Genomic DNA, 24,680 nt, shown 5'->3' on the forward strand with positions numbered 1-24,680 from the left:
CATTATTGCAATACTAATAGCTTTGTCAGCCTTTATGTCAATTCATTGATCAACATTCAGCAAAAAGAACATGTTGTAGCAACAAAGATATACACCAAGAAAAACACACCTGGCAAGAAGGTTGGTGAATATAAGAATCTACTTGAACATGTATATCACACTAGAAGACCAAAAGAATCGTAATGTAATATCTAGAGGGGAACACAGACCTCAGAGCAAGATAATTGCAAGAATTCACGAAGAGATGTATCACACAAACCTATATCCAACAGGAACCCCATTTATCCAGGCTTGGAAAGCCGAATCAACAGCTTCAAAGTGTAGAAGTATCCTACGCCCTGACCAAACCAATAGATTGTTGCACAAATTAACTGTCAAAGAAACAATGATATGTGCACACGCATTTCTATATATGAATGAAAATTGATTATACCCTTGACCAATGGAAGCATACCCCTCCTTCTGCATGTTAGAGCTACTAAGTCAGTGCTCTCCATATGAATTTACAGGAAATATTTTTAAAGCAACCAAAAAAGCCTCATTTGGAAAAAAATAATAATAGCATGAAAGAATAAAACCATGCCCAATAATGGATTTAGTTGGTTCCACATATAAATTTAACAGCTAACATAAAAACTTTTAATATTTTTGCGGTCCTTTTCATGTCATCACGTATGACTTCAAAAGAAACGACAAAGTGCTTCATCCAAAACAAACTATTAATACACTTCTTGTATTAGCAAATATATATATATATATATATATTGATACAAACCATAGCTCTTAAACGTATTAACTTCATTACTCCAGCAACTAAGTGATGTACTAACTAATTTCATGTCATGCCCAGTTAACCTGGAAATTTCTAGGCACTAGTATGAGAGTCCCTTGCAACTTCTCATAGCTGAGTCCCAGCAGCATGTTATCTCTAGGCAGGGAGTGGCACAATTTAATTTTGTTATTAGAAATTGGAATTGCTCTATGACAGCACAGCAAATATGGAGGCTTACTTGACCCTAGTTAGCCAACAGTTCTCCAAAGGTCATGCTTTGGTAATGGGCAGCCAATTTTGGGTCGTGACAAACTGGCTACTCAAAACTTGGTGCCATTCAGAAACTTGCCCTCACAAAAAATATTTTTGATGGAATTTCTGCTGAACTTAATGAAATCAAAAAGTAGCTCAAGCACATCAAAGGATCTCAGTTACAGAAACGTAACAAACCTATTTCTAGTATAACCAGCAAACCAAAAATATTCAGATAACACTCCGTTAAGAGCAACCTAGCCCTTAGCCATCTTTATAGAATATGATGAAACAATTACAGATTATAGGCAATATAAACAAGCAAATTCACAGTCTGAATGCACGGATCTGTCCTAGTGACTCAAGAGTCTCAAATTGATCTTTAGGCTAAACCATTCAACCACACAACATATCACATGCTAAGAATAAATAGAACGAGATACAAAACTGACAGAATAATATTTAATTGGGAAATCGTCAAGATAGGAGAAAACATTGAACCTCTCCTAGAGACCAACCAAGCAATGTGCCATGACTTTGAATGGCTAACAAGATACAAGGACAACTCAACTGATATAGCTGCCTTGTACTTGCTCATCTACATGACAGACTAATCTCCCATACTTGTTCCCAAGTATCAACTCCTTGACACTTGTTCTCAATCAAGTTGACCCAAAATAAATATTCCAACTATCCAATGATTACTTTTCCCAAGGATCAATTTCCAGGCATTCTTGAAATGCCACTTTCATTGTTTTGAGCAGCCCAAGCTCTTTAACTAAGTAATGGACACTTTCGAGAAAGTGATACTTGTCAGACAATTCCAGATACATGTAAGACACACTAATCTTGTTGCATTCTGTTACTCTTTAGTTTATTTTAAACTAGGCACTTGGAAGACACCCATGCCTATAAGAGGATTATGTGTATCCATCACTCAAATAAATTAAAACCACATTAGAAGCTCAATGAAAAAGTTAAAAGTAAGCATAAATTTCACACGGCACGGCACCCCTAGGATTTAATGAAAAGGCACTAGCCCCGTGTTTTAGAAGCGGCATCAACCTCCCTTGCCATTGACAGAGGATGGAAATTGACCATTTTGCACATGTAAACTACTTCTTGTCTTTCTTCTCCTCTCCCCTTGTTTGACAAACCGAGTTTAAATAGAAGCCGAAAGGAGATGAGATGTGTTGGAGAAACCAAGTCTGAATAGAAGATAAAAAGTATTTGAAAATGTGTTGGAGAAACCAAGTTTGAATAGAAGATAAGGAGTATTTGAAACTAAAGGGATAAGAAAGATGAGAAGATGGAGAAGATGGAGATAAAGAGATAAGTGGTTACATAAAACTACCTCTTGAGTTTAAATTCTACCTTATTTGTTCATAGCATATTTAAACTTGTATTTTGTATCCTATCCCTATTTTTAAGGAGCAAACCATGGCCTAGCTCATGTATAAATAACCATCTAAACTCAATACAAAGTATAAAATACAATTACAGCAATATAGCTTTGTTTTACATGGTATCATAGCCATCATCCTAGGGTACCTCCGGCCTTCATTGCCGCCCATTTTTTCCAATTAGTCTCCAGCTGTCATTGTCTCTCCAGTTTTCATTGTCGGTTTGTTGGCCTTCATTGCCACTATCTCTCTCGCATCCAGTTCCAGCATCCCCCGTCCGCCATCCATCTCCGGCTAGCGGTTGTTCATGTTTCCTCGGTGACTATTGGTATCTTTCGGCAACTGTTTTGAGTTTCTCCAGTGACTGTCTGGCTCTTTTTCAGTGACTGTTACTTTGCCCCGACGAGATATGTCTTTGATTTCTATAACCAGCAACCCTAGCTGCACCTCGGCTGACACTAACGCAGGTTCTATGCTGTCTGGAGCTGCTCACAATACTGCAGCAAGTGACTTCCAGAATCTTAACCTGTCCTACCGGTTAGATAGGAGAAACTACCTACAATGGTCTCAAATGGTGAGGAAATTCTTGAAGGGTAAAGGGAAGCTAAGTCATCTTGATGGAACGGGACCACCAAAAGAGGCCCGAGATTTGCAGCATGGGACAAAGAAGACTTGGCAATTATGTCATGGTTATGGAACTCTATGCAGCCTGAATTAGCCGCAACTGCATCTTTCTATCCACTGCCCAAGAGGTATGGGAAACTATTCGAAAGACATACTCGAAAATCCAGGATGTAGCCTTGATGTTTGAAATCAAAACCAGAATCACATCCATGAAACAGGCAAGTTTTTTTTGTGATTGACTATTACAATACTCTTAATGGCTTGTGCTTAGAACTTGATCACTATCAGAATCTAAAGATAAAAGACAGCAAGGATGCCTAAATCCTAAAGACATTCATTGAACAAGATCAAGTGTTTGAGTTCTTAGCAGGTCTAAATCCAGAATTTGACCCTGTTCGAGTTCAAATCCTTAGAAGAGGAAAGTTGCCACCATTGGGGGAAGTCTTCTCTATTGTTCAAGCCGAGGAAAGCAGGCACCTGGTTACGCTTGAATCTCAACAAACTGAAGGGTCTACCATGGTATCAAGGAAGCCTAATGGAGGAAAGACAATCATGGGGAGTCATACAGACCGCCTTAAGCCCTCCAATAAGGATGGTCTTTGGTGCACATTTTGTAAGAAGTCACATCACACACGAGAGAATTGTTTCAAGCTTCATGGAAAGGCTCAGGTTCTAAGTCAGATTGGTGGATTTAAGGGACAAGCACAACAGTTAGCAAACACTGCCAAAATGATAAATTAGTCCCAAGATGCTTCTGCTAGCAGTGATGAACTTGGTGGACTAAGTAAGGAGGAAATTGAGAAGTTGAGAGGTTTCATTCGATCTCTTTCTGGCTCTAGTTCTGCATGCTCTCAAGCCGCCTCTAGTAAATGTCTCTCTACTTATTCTTTTAATGCTCATGCAAGCCCACATCCTCCTTCATGGATTCTTGACTCGGGTGCCATTGATCACATGACACCGTGTCCCATTTTTTTGGCAAACTATAAACCCCTTTCAGGCCACAAAGGGATTGTTGTTGCAAATGGCTCTCATATACCTATTGCTAGTCAAGGCAACATTAATCTCATTCCCCATATCCCATTAACTAATGTTCTTCATGTTCTCAAGCTATCCACCAACCTTTTGTCCATAAGCCAACTTACTAAGTCTTTGAACTGCAGTGTTACCTTTTTTAACACACACTGTATTTTTCAGGACAAGATTTCAGGGAGAACAATTGGACTTTCTAAGGTTAAGGATGGTCTTTACCATCTTGAGATAGCAAGCACTTTGAATGGATCGGGGCACCACTTGTCTCTCTCATCACAGTGTCAACCCTCTCCTACTACCTCCAAGATCTTGTTACAGCACTATCGAATTGGCCATCCTCCATCTAGTCTCTTAAAAATTATGTTTCCTATCTATTTCCCAATGTATCTCTTAACAATCTTCAGTTAGGGCTGGCAATTTTGGACACGACCCAATTACACGACACGACACAATACGGAGTTAAGCGGGTTAGGGTTGGAGTTAATCGGGTTCAGGTCATAAACAGATCAACTCGTTTATAACACAATTATTTTCGTGTCTTAGGTGGGTCAACCCATCTAACCCGTTTAGACACATAATGACACATTTAATTAAACGTGTTAATGGGTTGACCCAAACACGTTAACACGATTATATACGAAATGACACGTTTAATTAAAAGGGTTAGTAGATTGATCTGAACACGTTAATACGATTATATACGAAATAACACGTTTAAAACTAAATAACACGTTTAACGGGTGACATTGTACTACCCGTTTAAATTAAACAGGTTAAACATGTTAACAGATGACACGACACGACACATTTAGTTAAACGGGTCGGGTCGAGTTACACGTTTAATAAACGTGTCGTGTTCGGGTTTAAGGAATTTAACACGATTATTAAACGGGTCGTGTTCGGGTTAGCCTGACACGTGTTTTACGTGTGTCTCAACACAACACGATTACGACCCACCAACCCGTATTGCCATCCCTATCTTCAGTGTGAAGTCTGTGAACTTACCAAACATCACAGGACTTCTTTTCCCTTGGTGAATAAAAGAGTTGTTTTTCCTTTTTCATTAATTCATAGTGATGTATGGGGTCCTTCATGGGTTCGTAATTGCACTGGGGCTCGATGGTTTGTTTCTTTTATTGATGATTGTACTCGGGTCACTTGGGTTTACCTCATGAGGGACAAATCTGACGTTTCCACTATTCTTCCCAAATTTTGTCACATGATCAGAACTTAATTCAGGGTGTGTATAAAACGATTTCGATCGGATAATGCCAAGGACTACTTTAACCAATGTTTAAACCACTCTTTCTTAAATAAGACATTATTCACGAGTCTTCCTGTGTCGATACCCCTCAACAAAACGAGGTGGCTGAAAGGAAAAATCGTCACATCTTAAATGTTACTCGATCCTTGTTATTTTAGTCTTGTGTACCTAAACAATTCTAGGGGGAAATTGTGCTCAATGCCACTCATCTGATTAACTGTGTCCCCTCTTGCTCCCTTGACAACAAGAGTCCTATTTGGCTTCTAATGCATCACTACTCGTCTGTCTCCTTTTCCTCCACTTTATCTCCAAAGGTTTTCGGGTGCATGGTCTATGTACACCTTCATCCACATAGCCGTGACAAGCTTGACCCCTGACCTCTCAAGTGTATCTCCTTTGGGTATTCTAACACTCAGAAAGGGTATAAATGCTATCATCTATCCACTCGTAAATTCTTTATCTCCATGGATGTTACCTTTCATTAAACTACTCCCTTTTTCTTCTCTTCCTCACCTCATCTTCAGGGGGAGCACTTGTGTGAAGATGAGGATCTTACTCTTGACACCTGCTTATCTCTTCCATCTCTTCATTTATCCTCTCAACCACCGAGCCAGCCGAGACAACCTCTTTTAGCCGGTTCCCTTCTATCCCCACCTTCTACAATTCCGTCAGACACTAATTGTGATGAGCATACAGTCGAATTGCAATGGTCAGCCTTGAATCCAAGAGAACCTCGTCTGCTCGAGAAGAAAGGAAACTGACCCTAAACCCACACAAGTTCAAGATTTCTACCTAGATAAAGGCAATACCACTATCCCTTTTCCAACTTCTGTGGAAGAATCTGAGTCTCGTGACCTTAACCTACCCATTGCATTAAGAAAAGGCACCCGAGAATGCACCAAATGTCCTATCTACCCCATATCCTAGTTTGTATCTAACTATAGACTGTCCTCACAATATCAAGCCTTTCTTACCTCACTAGACACTACAGAAATCCCAAGATCCGTTCATGATGCATTAAAGGATAAGAAGTAGACACTTGCTATGGAGGAGAAAATGAAAGCACTTCAAAAGAATAGAACCTGGGAGGTTATACCTAGGCCAAAGGATAAGAAACCTGTGGGATGTAAATGGGTGTTTACAGTAAAATACAAATCTGATGAGACACTTGAAAGATATAAAGCAAGATTGGTAACAAAGGAGATACACACAAATCTATGGCATCGACTATCAAGAAGCATTCTCTCTGATAACTAAGATGAATACAATTAGAAAACTAATTTCCCTTGCTACTTGTTTTAATTGGCCATTGCTGCAGTTTGACGTTAAGAATGTCTTCTTACATGGTGATTTAGAAGAGGGAGTTTACATGGAGCCTCCTCCTAGGTTTGAAGGATTATTTAGGGGTAATAGGGTGTGTCGATTGAAAAAGGCCTTGTATGGGCTAAAACAATCTCCGAGAGCGTGGTTCAGAAGGTTTACAAAGGCAATGAGGGAACTGAGATATAAACAAAGTTGGGCAGATCATACCCTATTTATCAAGCACAATGGAGAAGGCAAGATCACAACCCTATTGATTTATGTTGATATTATTATTACAGGGAATGATGATATTGAAAGACGTGCTCTAAGAGAACATCTGGCACAAGAATTTGAAATTAAAGACCTCAATAAGCTAAGGTACTTTCTTGCAATTGAAGTAACTTATTCAAAAAACAACATATTTCTATCCTAAAGGAAGTATATTTTGGACCTGCTAAAGGAAACAGAGAAACTTAATAGCAAGGCAGCAAGCTATCCCATTGATTTGAATCATAAAATAAGGTAAAAAAAAGAAGGCGGCGCAATTAATAAAGACAAGTACTAAAGGTTAGTTGGTAAGCTAATATATTTGTCTCATATCAGGCCTGATATTGCTTACTCCGTTGGAATAGTCATCCAATTTATGCATGACCGAAGGGAAGAACATCTACAAGCTGTCAATTGCATCTTACATTACTTAAAGGCAACTCCAGGGAAAGGAATCATGTTTCGGAACAAAAGTGGTATGACTCTAAAAGCTTATTCTGATGCTGACTATGCAGGGTCATCTATGAACAGATAATCCACATCAGGTTACTGTACGTTTCTAGGAGGAAACTTGGTCACTTAGAGGAGTAAAAAGCAAAATGCGGTTGCAAGATCAAGTGTCGAGGTAGAGTTTAGAGTTATGGCTCAAGGAGTATGCAAACTTCTGTGGCTGAGGATTATCTTAAATGACCTCAAGATCAAGCTAGAAGGAACAATGAAATTATATTGTGATAACAGGTTTACTATTAGTATTGCTCACAATCTAGTCCAGCATGATCGTACCAAACATATAAAGGTCGATAGACATTTCATCAAGGAAAAACTGGATAGCGGCACAATTACTACTCAATAGAGCTCTCTTCTCCAATTGATCTGTAAGTTTCATTAATTTCCTGGAACTTCATGTAAGCCAGAATTTGATCCAGCCTAGAATATCTCCCATAAGATGCATCAAAGCTTGTAGTTCTCATCTCAATTCTGATTGGATCAGGCACAGACCAAGACTGAGAACGTGACAGTGCCAGAACGGACTGCTCGTAGTAGTGGCTGTCAGGGATGCTTCAGTCAAGATGAACTCAGCTAAAGGGAGTATGTAAACCCTAAGAGTTTCCTTACTCTGAGGGTAGAACAACCAGCAATGAAGGCCAAAGATGAAGAACAAGCTGGCAAAGGAAGCCAAACTATCGCCCTAAGAACTGGGCTCTAATACCATGTGAAAGAATGAGATTTTTCTGTATTGATTTGCTAACTGTACATGCAGCATATATATATACAAAGAGGAGATCCAATCATATCACTAACTATAGAAACTTCCTAAGACTCTGCAATCAATCTACTTCCAAAGAATCTGCAATCAATCTAATCAAGTAAACTTAGAAACTGGAAAATACACTTCCTAACATAGAAGGATCCTCGTGATATTATTGGGATTTTTGGGATATTCTGACAGTGAGTATGTTAGAATATCTCACAGCCCCACACTAATTCTCTCAACTCAACTAGCTCGCTATATATAACCCAAGAACACACTGATAACAGAAAACATAAGCAAACACCACAAAGCGAGAAACACACACACGAAACAGCAAGGTTTATCCTGGTTTGGTCTTGAAATCCAAGACCTACATCCAGACTGCTAGGCACCGCATAAATCCACTATCTTGAAACACCCAAGGGATGATTACAACAAGAACTTTAACCCCTTCCGCCCATATACACTGAAAGCTATAGGGAAACTAAGGAATACAAGCTAAGAACTAGCCACTCCCTACCTCTCGCACTCAATCCCCAAATCAAGACAGTAACCGGAAGCAATACTTCACAAATACAGGCGCACTAAGACTCCTCTCCCTTCACTCCTATCCACGACCCCTATTTATAGGATATAGGGGTTGGAGCACAAGATAGAACTAAAAACAACTAACTAACTGCCACCTAACAGAATAACTAACTCAGAAACGGCTACCTCCTTCTAGAAACAAACCTTCTAGAAGAGCAATTAAATCTAACGCTACAACAGGAAAGAAAATATACAGCAATATAAAAGTACATGATTTCCATTTAATCTAATCTAATACAAATGACACAACAAATTCTCCACCCATTTGCACTTCGATTAGACTTCATCTTCATCCTTGAAATGATCTTCACTTCCTAGAATCAACACTGCACTACTGGATTTATCTGAAGGATCCTCATGCAGTGTCTTAGCTTTGCTGAAGGGACTGGTTTTGTAAACATATCCGTTGCATTGTCTTCACCTGCAATCTTGGTTAGAAAAACAGTTTTATCTTCAACAATTTGTCTTATGAAATGATGTCTTACATCTATATGCTTAGTCCTTTCATGATGGGCTTGATTTTTGGACAAATGTATGGCACTTTGACTATCACACATCAAAGTTGCATTGACATCTATCCCTAGGAGCTCACTAACTAGACCCTTAAGCCACATAGTTTCTTTTATAGCATCAGCTACAGCTATGTATTCAGCCTCAGTGGTAGACAATGCTACCACATGCCGCAAGCCTGACTTCCAACTAATTGTAAAATTCCACAGCTGAAAGACACAGCCTATTGTTGATCTTCTTTTGTCTAGGTCGGCAGCATAGTCGGCATCCAAGAATCCTAAGATGCTGGCTTTATCTCCTAACTTAGCTCCACCATAGGTTAAAGCATTTCTTATAGATCCTTTAATATATCTAAACATCCATTTCACTGCCATCCGGTGAGATTTCCCTGGATTTGCCATAAATCTACTAATGACACTCATTCCATGAGCTAAATCAGGGCGAGTGCATACCATGCTATACATGATGCAGCCTACAGCACTAGAATATGGAATATGATCCATTTCCTTTTTCTCTTCTCAAATTTAGGAGACTGATCAGAGGATAATTTGAAGTGGGCAGCAAAAGGCAGACTGACTGCCTTGGCTTCAGCAATACCGAATCTAACTAGAAGTTTTTCTAAGTAGGATTTCTGAGAAAGATATATCTTCCTATGAAGCTTATCTCTTAAAATTCCCATTCCTAGGATTTTCCTAGCTTCCCCTAGCTCTTTCATTTCAAATTCAGCCCTTAATTTACCCTTGAGAAGCTGGATTTCTTGAGAAGATTGACTTGTTATAAGCATGTCATCTACATAGAGCAGTAAATATATGGAAATATTAGAAGAGATGTGTTTGAAGTAGATGCAACAATCATAGGAACTCCTAAAATACCCTTAGCCTAACATAACCGAATCAAATTTTCGGTACCATTGCCTTGGGGACTGCTTAAGTCCATACAAGGACTTTTTAAGCAAGCATACTTTCTCCACCTCTCCCTTAGCTTCAAAACCTTTCGGTTGACTCATAAGAATCCTCTCATCTAAGTCCCCATGGAGGAAGGCGGTGGTGACATCCGTTTGCTCAAGATATAAGTTCATTTGAGCAGTGATGGCTAGGAGAATTCTTATAGAAGTGTGCCTCACAACTGAGGAGAACACTTCATTAAAATCAACTCCCTGAACTTGAGTGAACCCCCTAGCTACAAGTTTAGCCTTAAACCTAGGCTTGGATTGATCTCCTGCTCCCTCTTTAATTTTATACAACCACTTGCAGCCTACCACACGCTACGCTTTTGGTTTTTCAACCAATTCCCAGGTGTGATTCTTACCTAGAGATGCAATTTCAGATCTCATGGCTTCCTGCCATTTTCTTGCATCTTTTGAGGCCAAAGCCTCTTCATAGGTAAGAGGTTCTTCTCCTATGGTTTCTGTCGCACTATTAAAAGCATAGGCTACCAAGTCTGAGAAGCCATACCTTTGGGGAGGTCTATGGGATCTAGGCTGCCTATCTCGAGCCACATTGTATCTATCAAGATTAGCAGGTTCTCTAAGGCTTGAGTCTGCTTCACTGTCACCTTCTTCTTCTTCTACTTGAGAGGATCCTTAGTCTTGGTCTTGATTATTTAAAGGTTCATTGTCAAACTGTTCGTACTCTAAGGATTCTTGAGACATATTTGGGATCTCCACCTAAACAGATTTATCAGGTTCTTTCTGATTTGGCTGAGGCTCATTACTTCCTAAGTTTATGGTAGAATCTTCATCAAAAGTTACATCTCTTGTAACTATGATTCTAGGTCCATCAAATTGTAAATTCCATAGTTTGTAACCTTTAACACCTGATGGGTAACCAATAAAGATGCATTTCTTAGCCCTAGGTTCTAGCTTACCTTGCTTTACATGAGCATATGCTAGACAACCGAATACTCTAAGATGGGCTAAGCTTGGTTTATGGCCGGTCCATTTTTCATAAAGAGTTTGAAGGCTGATAGCTTTTGAGGGTGTTCTATTTAGAACATGGGCAGCAGCAACCACTGCTTCCCCCCCAAAAAGACTTGGGTAATTGTGCATGAAACAGCATACATCTCACCCTTGCCAAGAGAGTCCTATTCATCCTCTCGGCAATCCCATTTTGCTTGGAATTCCCGAGAGCTGTAAGATGCCTAATTATACCACCCTCTTTACACATTTGATCAAACTCTTTATTACAAAATTCCAACCCATTATTAGTTCTAATTACCTTAACTAACCTGCCCTTTTGGTTTTCTACCATATTCTTCCATGATTTAAATGTATCAAAAGTGTTGTCTTTTGATTTTAGAACATATACCCACAACATTCTAAAGAAATCATCTATAATTGATAGGAAATATCTAGAACCTCCATGAGATTCTGTTTGGGCTGGACCCTATAAATCAGAATGTATGTAATCTAGGGGTGCTTTTGAAGAATGGATAGCAGATTTGCTGAATTTCACTTTGGCTGACTTACCTAGAATGCAGGATTCACATTTAGATAATTCTAGAGACTTCCTAATATGTAAAATACCTTGGCTAGCAAGTTCCTTGAGCCCTTGCTCACTTATGTGTGACATTCTTAGATGCCACAGACTTGCTTTAGATCTAGAATTATTACTGGCTGCTGAAACTTCACCACATAGAGTGGTGGCCTGCAATAAGTAAATTCCATTCTTTAAAACTGCCTTCATACAAATTAAAGATCCACCATTGCCTTTAAACTTATACCCATTTCTATCTAGCTCTCTAAGGGAAACTATGTTTCTCTTTAAATCAAGGACATACCTCACTGAAGTTAGGGTTTTTATGGAGCCATCATGAAGTTTTAACCTAATGTCTCCTACCCCTTGAACCTTACATTCATGGTCATTGCCGAGCAAGACCTTTCCACCATTAAATTCTCTGAAGTTTTGCAACCACGGCTTTCTTGGGGTCATGTGGAAAGAGCAGCCAAAGTCTAGAACCCACTCTAGGCTGTCTGAATGTTCACTAACTATTAGAGCTTCAGAACTGTCATAACCGGAGTCACAACAGTTTGCTCCACCATCTCCTAATTTTTCTTTATCTGCTAAGTCTTTCTTTCTCTTTGGGCATAGCCGTTTTATGTGGCCTTCTTGCTGACAATAGTAACATTTTATCGGGCCTTTCCCATTTCTAGACTTGGACCTTGATTTACCCCTCTTCTTATTATCCTTTTTAGAGCTTCTTAACCTGACTGATAATGCATCCCCTGAAAAGGTTTTCTCATTCATTTTGAACCTAAGATCTTTTGAATTTAAGGCACCTATGACATCTTCTAATGAGAGCTTATCTCTACCATGTTGTAGGATGTCTACAAAATTTTCATAGGACTTAGGCAGAGAATATAACAGAACTAGGGCCTTATCTTCCTCTTCATACTTTACTCCTATATTTTCTAAATCTAGACACAGCTTATTAAAGTCATCTATATGGTCATGCAATTTCTGGGATTCTTGCATTTTGAAGTTAAAAAACCTGGCCTTTAAGAAGAGGCGACTGGATAGTGATCTTTGGAGGTAGAGGTCTTCAAACTTCTTCCAAATTTCTGCGACTGACTTCCACTTAGAGACTTCCCAAAGGGCTTTATCGCCTAGGCTTAGGATCAGGATGTTGTAAGCCTTTTTGTTGATCTCCTTCTTGGCCGTTTCTTGTTCCTCAGTCAACACTGGTACTTCTTTCCCAATGAATGCGTCTGTTGCCTTAGCTTCTTGCTCCAGGGCTCCTTCGAGTCCTTGACTGCAGAGAAGCGCCTCCATCTTTATCTTCCATAGACTAAAATCATTTGAACCATCGAATTTTTCGATGTCAAATCTGGAGGAAGATGGCGCCATATCAGTTTCATGAAGAAAGCGAGATTTCTTGAGTTTCTTGAAAATCTTGATTTGCCAAAGAACACTTCTTGGCTCTGATACCAAGTTGTTTAAGTATCTCACAACCCCACACTAATTCTCTCAACTCAACCAGCTCGCTATATATAACCCATGAACACACTGATAACAGAAAACATAAGAAAACACCACAAAGCGAGAAACACACACACGAAATAGCAAGGTTTATCCTGGTTCGGTCTTGAAATCCAAGACCTACATCCAGACTGCTAGGCACCACATAAATTCACTATCTTGAAACACCCAAGGGATGATTACAATAAGAACTTTAACTCCTTCCGCCCATATACACTGAAAGCTATAGGGAAACTAAGGAATACAAGCTAAAAACCAGCCACTCCCTACCTCTCACACTCAATCCCCAAATCAAGACAGTAACCGGAAGCAATACTTCACAAATACAGGCGCACTAAGACTCCTCTCCCTTCACTCCTATCCACGACCCCTATTTATAGGATATAGGGGTTGGAGCACAAGATAGAACTAAAAAAAACTAACTAACAGCCGCCTAACAGAATAACTAACTCAGAAATGGCTGCCTCCTTCTAGAAACAAACCTTCTAGAAGAGCAATTAAATCTAACGCTATAGCAGGAAAGAAAATATACAGCAATTTAAAAGTACATGATTTACATTTAATCTAATCTAATACAAATGACACAACAGAGTACTAAGGAATTTGACTAACCGAGTAACTAGAACCTGTTGTATCCTATTAGCTAAAAGTATAACATGCAACTGCAGTTATGATATGTTGAACAAGTAGGAAGATTACTTCAAAAAGAAAGACAAAGGGAAGAAGGCAGCCATGTGGGAGAAAGGGGTGGAACATTTCAATATTTAGCTTTAGATGTAAGTATGCAAAAAGTTGATACCTTTCCATTCTTTTGGAAGGTGAAAATATGTCCTGTAACAGCCAGTGGGATTATCCTCTGGAACATTTGGCGGATCAAGTGGAAATGGATATACAACATTTGTGTAAATAGGCCGATCAAATCCATGCATCTGCCAGTTGGAAGGAACTGTTCCAATTAGAAAAGAAAAAAACAAACACATAAAAAGAGGTAGTAAGATAAGTGATTAAATGAAAAAAGATAATTAATTCAAACATGCAGAAAGCTAACAATACATAATTAATATGAAAGGAATGGATACAATGTCTAGAACTCAGAAAAGATTTAGGATATCATATTACAAACTTGCAGATGCTTGAATCAAGGAAATTCACAACATCATGTAGATTTTTCAGAAGAACATATCAAAAAGATACTGCCATAGGGCTGTAAAACTGTTGAATTGGGAGCACTGGAATGCACTTAATCTAGGCCAAATCCAATCACACACACACGCGCGCGCATTGAACCAAAACAGAAACAAATACAAGAACAGAATTAAATGGAAGAGAAAAGATATGCAAGCCACATGAAGACACCACAATATATCTTGGTTTAGATCATCCAAAGATGATCCTACATCTAGTCTCTTGATCTCGAGAGCAATCCACTATGAATCTTGAAATCAAACTTTTAAAGAAATAAAATAAGGTCGGGCCGGGCCTTGAAGATTATCCATTATCATATATTTATTTTTTGTTATTTTGCTTTGTATTATCTTGTATTATTTCTTAGATTATCTTTGTATTTAGTGTTGTAATCTAGTAGAATAGCATCTAGTCCTATATAATAGGGTTGTAATCTAGTCCTAAATCTTAGGAAACTTCTTGTATAAATATTTTTGATTCATATCAATAAAGTGTGTGGGAATACTGCTTCCCTTTCTCCCTTTCTACATGGTATCAGAGCTTCGTTAATAGGCTGATACAGTAAACCCTAGTGCCTTCATTGCACTATCGCTTCATTCTGTTCAAGTGCCTTCATTGCATCGTCACTGTCGAAGTCGGAACACCATTGTCCGGCCACCGCATACCAGCACCACCACCACCACCGGGTTCGTCGTCATCAGATTGGCCAACCATCGGAGACCCACCTCCGCTGGAGCCCCCACGTGCCGCCGCCAGTCTGCCTCTGTCTCCACGCGTCGACGCATGAAGGCGCGTCCACTGTCCTTTCGCCTTCAACTGCTCCAGATCGGCCCTCTGACGTCTCTTTAGCCCATCCCTAGTGTCGAAATACTTCATGTTCTTGCCTTCCAGTTGTGTTCGTACCTTCGTGTTCAGCTATTTGTCGTGCCTTATCTGCCTTTATTGCAATACCGAGTTTGCTCCCTTTTTTTCAACTCGTCATTGATCTAACTGTTCTTTAAAGATCATGACAGAAACATCCTCGTTGAACGCTCCATCTTCTGCTCCTTCGTCCAACATCCTCATTGTAATCTCTTGGGAAGTTTGTACTTGGGAGCGCTGGAAAGAGGGATTGTTGGGGTTGTGTACTGCATCTGATTGGCCGATTTCTAGTGGATTGTTGTGTGCCTTGGGCGACTGGATGTAGGGCCAAATATTGGCTTAAACCAATATAATTCTTAGTCTTCTTGTGTGGTGTGTTTTTTTCTTTTCAACTTTATAATTCTTTCTGTTCTTTCGTCTGTTTTATTTCTGATTATATTTCTATTCAATTGCATTGCAATCAGGTGTGTTGATGCTATGAGAATTGGCAAGAACTAATCCTATTGTGCTCCTAATTTCTATAGTTAGCTTGTAAGCGCTTACTTCGATATCTAAAGGGCACGGTTAGCTTAGGGTTGGTCTTCTCTCCCTCACAAGATGATTTTTCCTTGCAAGTTTACACTAATGCAGACCATGTTTGCTGCAAAGTGACTAGGCGTTCTACCAGTGGATTTTGTGTCTACTTTGGCAAGAATCTCATTGTTTGGGGATCCAAGAAACAAACTGTTGTTTCTAGGTCTATGGGAGAGGCCGAGTACCGTGCTATTGCTTTGGGTGTGACTGAGTTAATGTGGCTGAAATCATTGTTTTAGGAGTTGGGCTATCCATGTGATGTTGTTCCTATTGTATGGAGTGATAATTTAGCTGCCAAGAGCATGTCTGAGAATCTGGTCTTTCATTCTCGAACCAAACATATTGAGGTTGATATTCATTTTGTTTGAAAGAAAGTGGAGAGTGGTGAAGTGGAGATCAGGTATGTCCCTACATCTGATCAGGTGGCTGATGTTCTTACTAAAGGGCTGCTTAGAGACCGGTTTCAGTTTCTATGTGCAAGGCTTGGTTTGATGTTGTCTCCTGTGCATGCTGGTTCTACAGTTGCTGGAAGACTATCCAAAACTGAGCATTCAACCTCTATGGAGTCTGATTTGAGGGGAAGTGTTGGAGTAGTTTAAATATCAAGTTGCTATTGTGTTGTTTCCTTTATATCTTCTGTTATTTTCGGTTACAATTGGTTATTTGGTTATAGCAGTTATTATTGAGGCGATGCCTTCTATTTGTAATGAGTTGTCTATTTAAAGCAGCTCATCCTCAGAATAATTAGTGTGCTCATTATTCATTTCTGGAAATTTCATTTTCCTTCTTCTCTATTTCAGTTCGTGTTCTGTTTGTTTTCACGCCCTAGGGTTTCCATTACATACCTCAAGCGACTGCCCCCTGCCTTATATTTAGAGACATTTGGGGCGGACCATACAAGAAATATAAAAGACAATACAATACCTAATATACCCTCATATACAAGTTACCATTAGACAAACCCTAACTAACTAGTCTGTCGCTTGAATATAAATTGAACTCCACTGATTTCTTCAAGGGATAGACTCGATGCAAACACATAACAAAAACCTATATATCAAGAGTAAGGCCTACACATACATAGGCTAATACCACTCATCAAAAAATGAACATAAGAAGAAATATAAAAATTGCATAGAGCTTGAACTCCACAAAAGAAGCAAGAGAAGAACAGAGCCCTTAAGTCCATGAATAGAGTGCTCTACTCCTTACAAATTCCCAATCGTTCCTTTCATGTCATATGTGCCATATCTCAAAAAGAAGGGGGACTGATAGCCAAATACATTTGCCACCCACCTTGGACACAGAATCCCACCCCAAGCAAACAAAAAAATCCTTCAAAGAAGTCAGCATAACCCTTGAACAGCAAAAATACAGAAAAAGTAGGGAAAAAAAGACTCCAAATTGGGCCGTGACAGAGCTAGTGATAATAGAAACACTGCTTCCCTCACATAAGATGTACGAGTCCACTATAATCTGACCTGTTTCTGCAGGTTTTACACCATAAGACCAAAAATTGTGACACACAGCATAGATAAAGAAGCCAATCTTGGGGGCCCTTTATCTCCAGATGGCATTCAGGCAAAGGACTTGCCAAACACAGAGAACACAACAGAAAGGATTATTGTTCAATTTATCAGTAAATTCAGGTTTATTATGTAAGAGAGCCTTAAAAGAATTTTAAAGGGTGGAAAACGGGTTTGAGAGGGCCAGTGATGCAGGAACATATTCTCAATTTAATAATGTTTTTAATTCTTTTATCAGTTTGGCTTATAGGTAGTATTTATGTTATTAGGTTTTAGTAGGTGCTGATATTATTAGCTTTAATATGTAGTCGTGTCACTAGCATGTGATTCTTAAATATAGAGGAAAACCTAAGATTAGAAGGATCCGTTTGTGATCGACAACTACGATTTATTACCAATGTAACCATAGCTTTTTAAGACACTTTGTACGTACCTGTTTTAACTCTAATTCAACTTTTAAGGTTTTCTTAAATCCTAAATTATTCATATCATCGTTTCAGCTTTGATTTTACACTGTTCTAGCAGCAAGAGCTTGACCAAGAAGCATTACTTGCAGCTTGGAGCAGATGTACCCTCGTTTACTGTCTTCCTACTTGCTTCAATATCTGTCCTACTCCCTTCTAACCCCTTCCTCAAAAACTGCAGCACCAAGATTCTCCAGAGACCACATCTTTCAATAGCCCAAACACAGGGAACTCATACTTCCCATAGGTAAGCTTCTCAAAAAACTTTGTGGGGGCATATGCTGGAAACAATTAAACACCACCAACTTCCAACAAGTGCCAGCAAGGGTATCTACTCCACCACACAACCAAGCCATTTTGTCAGTAGAAAGATCCACACGTGCCCATAGTTCCATCCAAAGCAATTTAACCACTTCAATGGATTTAGAATAAATACATTTAGGAGCAGTACAGATTTGAAGAAAAAGGAAAAGTCAATGTTTGTGGTCTGTTTGGAGGAATAAAACAGCTAAAGCAAGCCTCTCATGCATACAGACAAACCCATACGCCAGTTAGGCAGAGCTTTAAAATGGAGCAGGCACTTATTTTTCCATTGCCAAGTTAGTGCAGCTGTTTGGGATCATATTAGACCATGGCTTGGCATCTCTAGAAGGCTGCCAACGTTAGGCAGAGCTTTAAAATGGAGCAGGCACGATTTAGGAGGCTCATCTTGGCAATGTAAAGCAAAGAAGCTTGGGCTTGCAAGCACCGTTTATTTTCTATGGTCTGCCAGAAATCGTCATGTTTTTGAGGGTCAATCTCCTTCCATTGATTTCATTGTTAGTAAGGTTAAAACACATGTTTACAGAGTAATTTTCTCTTTGTATCCTTATGTTTTAACTCACTATGAGAGTTTGGCCTTTCGGCAAGTTTAGTCACTTTTTGGTTTTGCCTGGGTATGCCCAGTGTTTTTGTATAATTCATTTTGATCAATATACACTTTTACCTTACTGATCAAAAAAAAAAACCCATACGCCAGTAACATCTGCACATAGTTTCAGATCCAAAAAAGATGTTACATATGCCAAAAGTGATACTTTTGGCAGGAAAAAAAAAAGGCAACATAAAGTAAAACAAAGAACAAAATTAAGAATAATAAACAAAGAAAAAAAAAACAAATGTAATGCAGAGGACCCATTAAGTAAATGATGCCCCAGTTCAGATTGTCTTACCCTTTAAATATCAAAAGAACTTTTACAACATTGAATCATATATACATCGACATCATTTTATAAAACTAAGCATAAACCATAAGGCAGCTACAGAGCTAAGAATCAAAGCCTTAGTTCTATCTCACAATTTCAAAAACAACATGATCTTGCCCTTCAATTCAAGAGCTGTACCAATTTCTTCACAAATTTAGCCCAAGTTCTGTTGGGGAGGCAAAACTTCTTAATTCAACTTTCTTGTTTTCTTAGCTATTTTGTCTATGTTATCAGCCACCATCCAGATGAAACTGGAAATATTTAATCAAGCAGGACAAACATAGGAAGAAATGTTCCAGGTACCACCATGCTGATAAAAACACCTCTGAACTGGCATCTGATGGCCTCAAATTATATATTTTTAAACAAATCTCTCATCCTGTTTGTTCCATAACTACTAATAAAATAAGATACAGAACAAGAATAATAAAAGAACAAATAAGACAAGGTCAAAGCATGACAAGAAGTTAACAACAAAGGACAAAAGGAAAAAGGAAAACCACTCTCATTACCTGGTAATGTCTCCCATGTAGAATCCTCAAATGCACTGTCATAAAAATTCAAAGGGGCGGAGGTGGGATTTGGAGCCAAGAAAAATTTCCAATATCCGGACAAAGACTGAACATAAGGTAAGTCCTTGACCCAGAAAGCAGCAGAACTTAGAGCCTCAGATACAGCGTCATCATCCCAAACTGCTGCATTTGATACCAGAAAATCCGCTCTACTGTGCCCATACCAGTATCTAAGAGATCCTATCAAAAAAAAGAAGATCAAGTTTGGGGGAATCAATTGCAAGTTACAAACAAGGTGCTAAATCATTTGGCAACTAGGAGTACTTAGAAGGATCTGATTAAACACTCAAAAAACCAATACCATTAAACCGTTTAGCAGTCTCACAAGAGACCAATACTGCACAAACTGACCACTGGAACACATTCTCCTTCCTTATTATGCACCATAGTTTTGTTCTTCATTAAACATGAGTATCACTTTGACCCTATAGTATCCCTCATCAGTAAAAACTAATAGCAAGAGCAGACAAATTAAATCACACCACCAGCCTGAACAACCTGAGATTTTGGGTGTGTAGTGTGAAAAATGAATAGGAGAACTATGAATGTTCCTCCGTTAATCTTCCATCGATCTAGAGTATGATTTATATACACAAAATATCATAAAAACTCTCCTAATTTACGGGAATAGATTACAACAAATTTAAATTTACTATTTTATAGATTTGGATGAGTTTGAACCTGAATATCCTTATCGGATTTTGAGATCTGCTTCATCCTTTCTTTCCTTTATCTTTTAGTTTGAATTGTTGTGATCTTTTCACACAACCTTGATCCTTATCTACTCGTCCATTAACTCAATCTTCCTTATCTTTATCCTCTCCAACACTCCCCCTCAAACCGGTGAATAGATATCCATCATTCCCAACTTGCCTCTAAGTGTTTCGATACCCTGTTTTTGCATTGCCTTAGTCAAAATGTATGCCTCTTGAAATTCAATAAGAACATAAGTAAGGTTTATGTCTTGTTTGCCTTTCAATCTCTTGTTTGACAAAATGTCAATCAATTCTGACATGTTTCATCCAGTCATGTTGCACCGGATTGTTCACAATACTTATAGCCAATTTACCGTCACTATAGATCTGTTTAGGAGGGGATACAGGCATACTTAGGTCCTTCATCAATCTTCCTAACCAAATAACCTTACATATTCCTTGAGCAATGGCTTTATATTCAACTTCTGCACTGCTACAAGCCACTACCTGTTGTTTCTTACTTCTCCATGTAATCAAGTTCCCCATAGCCTAGTGCAATACCCTGATGTAGATCTGTTATCCTCAATGGATCCAGCCCAATTTGCAACTACATATCCACTAATGCCCCTGTCTTGGCTCTTTCTAAACATTAGTCCTTGATCGGATGTTCCTTTAAGATACCTAAGGATATGGTGTGCTGCCTCAAGGTGTCTTTTTGTGGGTGAGTACATGAATTGACTGACAATACTTACAGCATATGCAATGTCTAGACGAGTGAGAGATAAGTAGATTAGTTTTCCCACTAAGCGTTGATATCTTCTCTTGTCCACATGGTATTCTCTTTTGCTGTCTTCTTTATTCTTCCAATTGGACTCTAGGGGAGTACTTGTTGGTTTGCACCCGAGTTTGCCCATTTCTTTCAACAAATCTAATGTGTATTTCCTTTGGGATATGAAAATTCCTTCTTTGCTTTTAGCCACTTCCAATCCAAGGAAATATCTCAATTCCCCCAAGTCTTTTACCTCAAAGGCATCCTTTAGTTGCTTCTTAAGATTTTCAACTTCTTGGTTGTTATCCCTTGTGATGATAATATCATCTACATATACAATTAGGATTGTTCTCCTTCCCTTAGCTTCCAGCTTTGTGAATAGGGTATGATCTACCTACCCTTGCTTGTATCCAAGCCGATTTAGAGTATCACTAAATCTCTTGAACCATGCCCTAGGGGACTGTTGAAGACCATACAATGACTTCTTTAGTTTACATACCTTCCCCCTTGTATCCCTTATCTCAAATCCAAGTGGTATCCTCATATAAATCTCTTCTTCTAGCTCACCATTCAAGAAGGCATTCTTGATATCCAGCTGGTGTAGTTTCCAATCTAGATTAATAGCCAAGGAGAGTAGCACCCGAATAGAGTTTAGCTTAGCTACTAGGGCAAAAGTTTCCTTTTAGTCAAGGCCTTGAGTTTGTGTGAATCCTTGGGCTACTAGTCTAGCCTTGTACCTATCAATCCTCCCGTCTTATTTGTACTTCATAGTAAATACCCACTTACTGCCCACAATCTTTTTTCCATCAAGTAGTCTCACAACTTCCCAAGTACCATCGGTTTCTAACGCCTGCATCTCTTCCATAATTGTTGCCTTCCATTTTTCATCCTATAATGCATGGTATATATCTCTAGGAATTACAATATCATCAATGCTGACAGTAAAGCCCTAAACTGAGGAGATAGATTTGAGTACCCCAAATAATTGGAAATAGGGTGTTTAGTGCATGATCTCACCCCTTTCCTTAGTGCTATTGGGATATCTAAATCATCACATCCTTTGGATTCCAAACTGTCCATTGCACCAGCATCTTTCATTCATAGCCCCGGCATCTGGACTCGTCTCAGGATTAGACAATGTGACTGGCTAACGATCACGAGGTCTTCTGGAATAAACCAATGGTGGTTTATTAGAAGCCTGATCATCCTCCTGAATCTGGGTGTTCTGATCTCCTCCTTGATGGCTTTGGGCAGGAGAAACAGGGACTGGAGATGTAACATGAGATGTAATGATCTTACAAAACATATGATCATGGACAAGGTGAAAGATTTATTTAGAAATAAATGGGTGGTTTCAAAATGTATAATTTAAATATTTTTAATAAGTCAGAGAAGTAATTTTATGGTTACAAAATTCAAAATATTGCAATCAATTTTCTGTTACAAAATTAAATATGATTTATAGCCAGGAATATTGAGTGTGGGTGTGAATGTCATGGGTATAGAAAATCTGTGGCCATTGGTAATTTCTGTACTGGAGGTAGGGGAGCTTGCCTATAAAAACCTCCTATGGTCCTACAGTTGAGGCAATAGTTATCCTGTCTGGCCAAAAGGTGCTAGCAAATCACTTGTAGACATACACTCTCTTTTCTCTCTCAACCCTTCAGTATTTTCTGCAGATTATGTTGCAGGTGCTAAGAAAGTGGAATTTCACCATCAACTATAAAGAATCAGATGGCACATGGCAGGTATACAGAATTACAAGTTTTAATTTGATAACTCAGTTATTGTTTCTATGAGATTAAATATTGTAATGCATCTACGTTTCTTACATAGGGAGGATATAAGAGCTAGGATCCGTATAATTGATCCCATCTAGTAGGATGAAGGCTTATGATAATGATAATGATGATCTATCCAAGAATTTCCTTGCAAAAAAAAAAAAATAAATAGTGCTATTTAGATATGCTGAATATAACCTAACTCTTTTCAATCAAAATGTTATATCAGTAATATGATCAATTGAGATAAACAGTTGCAAAAGTAACATATCTCTACAGCCTTCACTAAGTTGCCATTATACCCCGTCATTTGACTTAACAAGAGCAAATAGGTGCACTGTTTCCCCCAACCAATGAATGGGCGATGAAAGATTCTAATCTCCTAGCAAACAAGACAGAAGAAAATTTGGAATCAAAAGACAAACGGACAAAAAAGAGGAACAGAATTAGAATCAGAAAGCATAGCATTTCTTAAGTGATGGAAGTTCCTAGGAACAAAGTTTCGTGAGTGTTATTCCCACAGTATAATTTAGCCAGAACAATCATCATCTCAACAACATATTCCATATGCTAGAAATTACCATGACGCAATTGAAATCAATGTAAATGCTTGCACATAATCTTTTTAACTCAGACAGAAATGAAAGATTATGAGAATGAAAAATAAAATGCTCCCCCAATCTATTTTACAACGCAACAGCAAATAAAGGTCCAGAAATGGGGTTGTGGAAATTGAGTCCCACCTTCAACTGTATCATGGCAGTGCAGGGGAACATGAGCATCTCTCTTCCTCCATTTGAAGAATGATGGATCTTCCCACATCTTGTAACCAACATTTGAGGGGAAAACAAGTTGACTGGACAAAGAGGCCATCATTGAACTGAAAGGTACGACTGCGCCATGGTGAAACCATAATTTAGCAGCCTAAAATGAATTCAGGGTAAAACAAATCCAAAAGTAGCAGTATAAATATCGTCTTTGTAGCGACACGAATAGCAGAAATGGGCATTAGTAAAATCAGAAGCAAGCAATGGTAAATGCAATGAAAGAGCGAAAATCTGATGAAGATGACTCCATCAGAAAATTACTTCATTATCACTTGTATAATGAATTGTCCGTCATCGGAGTGACTATGGCAGTATTAATCGACTGTGGCATAAGACTAAGCCCCAGACAGGGAACGCTAACCGATCCACTGCTCGTATCACTAGTGTCATCTAAGTTAAGTATCATCATCTTGTCAGATGGTGGCAGGTCGGACTGAAGAAAGAGAGAGCGCGGCCTGACCTCTATGAGCAGGGGACCGACGGCGGTATGGCTCCGGCAGGAAGCAGTGAAAATGAAATCGGCGATGGCGGAAGATGAATCAGAAACGAAAAAGGGATACTTGGGGATCGAAGTTCCGGGAAATGGATAAGAATGCAATCATCAGAAGATGCACATTTGACTCTTTCGGTTAACCACGATTGGGGTCGCTGTAAAGTAACTCAAGGGAAATATATAGATTTCATGAGTAATTTTAATTTTTTTTTTAAGTGCTACAATTTATAAAAATACTACTGCTGAAGGAGGGAGATAGAGAGATAAGAAATAGAACGTATTTTTAATATTTTATAAAAATCTAATAGTTATGTTATTTTTACGAGGATATGATGCACTGACAAAATACATGAAACTCAAATATGAATTATACTGAATGTTCAATTTTAAATATGTATAGACTGTATTTGTATCTGAATTTATTCAAAAATACATTATGGGAGAAGATCA

General features: G+C 38.7%; 1 protein-coding gene across 3 annotated transcripts in view; it reads right to left on the bottom strand.

Moving 5' to 3' along the window:
• Nucleotides 1-24,383, bottom strand: part of LOC127790740 (uncharacterized) — a 75,461-nt gene extending 51,078 nt beyond the window's left edge. Inside the window, exons 1-5 of one of the 3 annotated variants that reach the window (XM_052320387.1) lie at nt 24,198-24,383; nt 23,654-23,803; nt 19,606-19,845; nt 14,040-14,186; nt 260-338 (exon numbers count right to left, since the gene is read on the bottom strand). In XM_052320387.1, the coding sequence (XP_052176347.1) occupies nt 260-338; nt 14,040-14,186; nt 19,606-19,845; nt 23,654-23,786 (599 nt within the window). In that variant the 5' untranslated portion in view covers nt 23,787-23,803; nt 24,198-24,383. Of the gene's footprint in view, nt 1-259; nt 339-14,039; nt 14,187-19,605; nt 19,846-23,653; nt 23,835-24,197 lie in introns of those variants that run through there. The other 2 variants (XM_052320388.1, XM_052320389.1) reach the window with 2 other exon arrangements.
• Nucleotides 24,384-24,680: the final 297 nt, after the last annotated feature.

The sequence above is a fragment of the Diospyros lotus genome, chromosome 14, assembly GCF_014633365.1.
Source record: "Diospyros lotus cultivar Yz01 chromosome 14, ASM1463336v1, whole genome shotgun sequence".
Classification (NCBI taxonomy): domain Eukaryota; kingdom Viridiplantae; phylum Streptophyta; class Magnoliopsida; order Ericales; family Ebenaceae; genus Diospyros; species Diospyros lotus.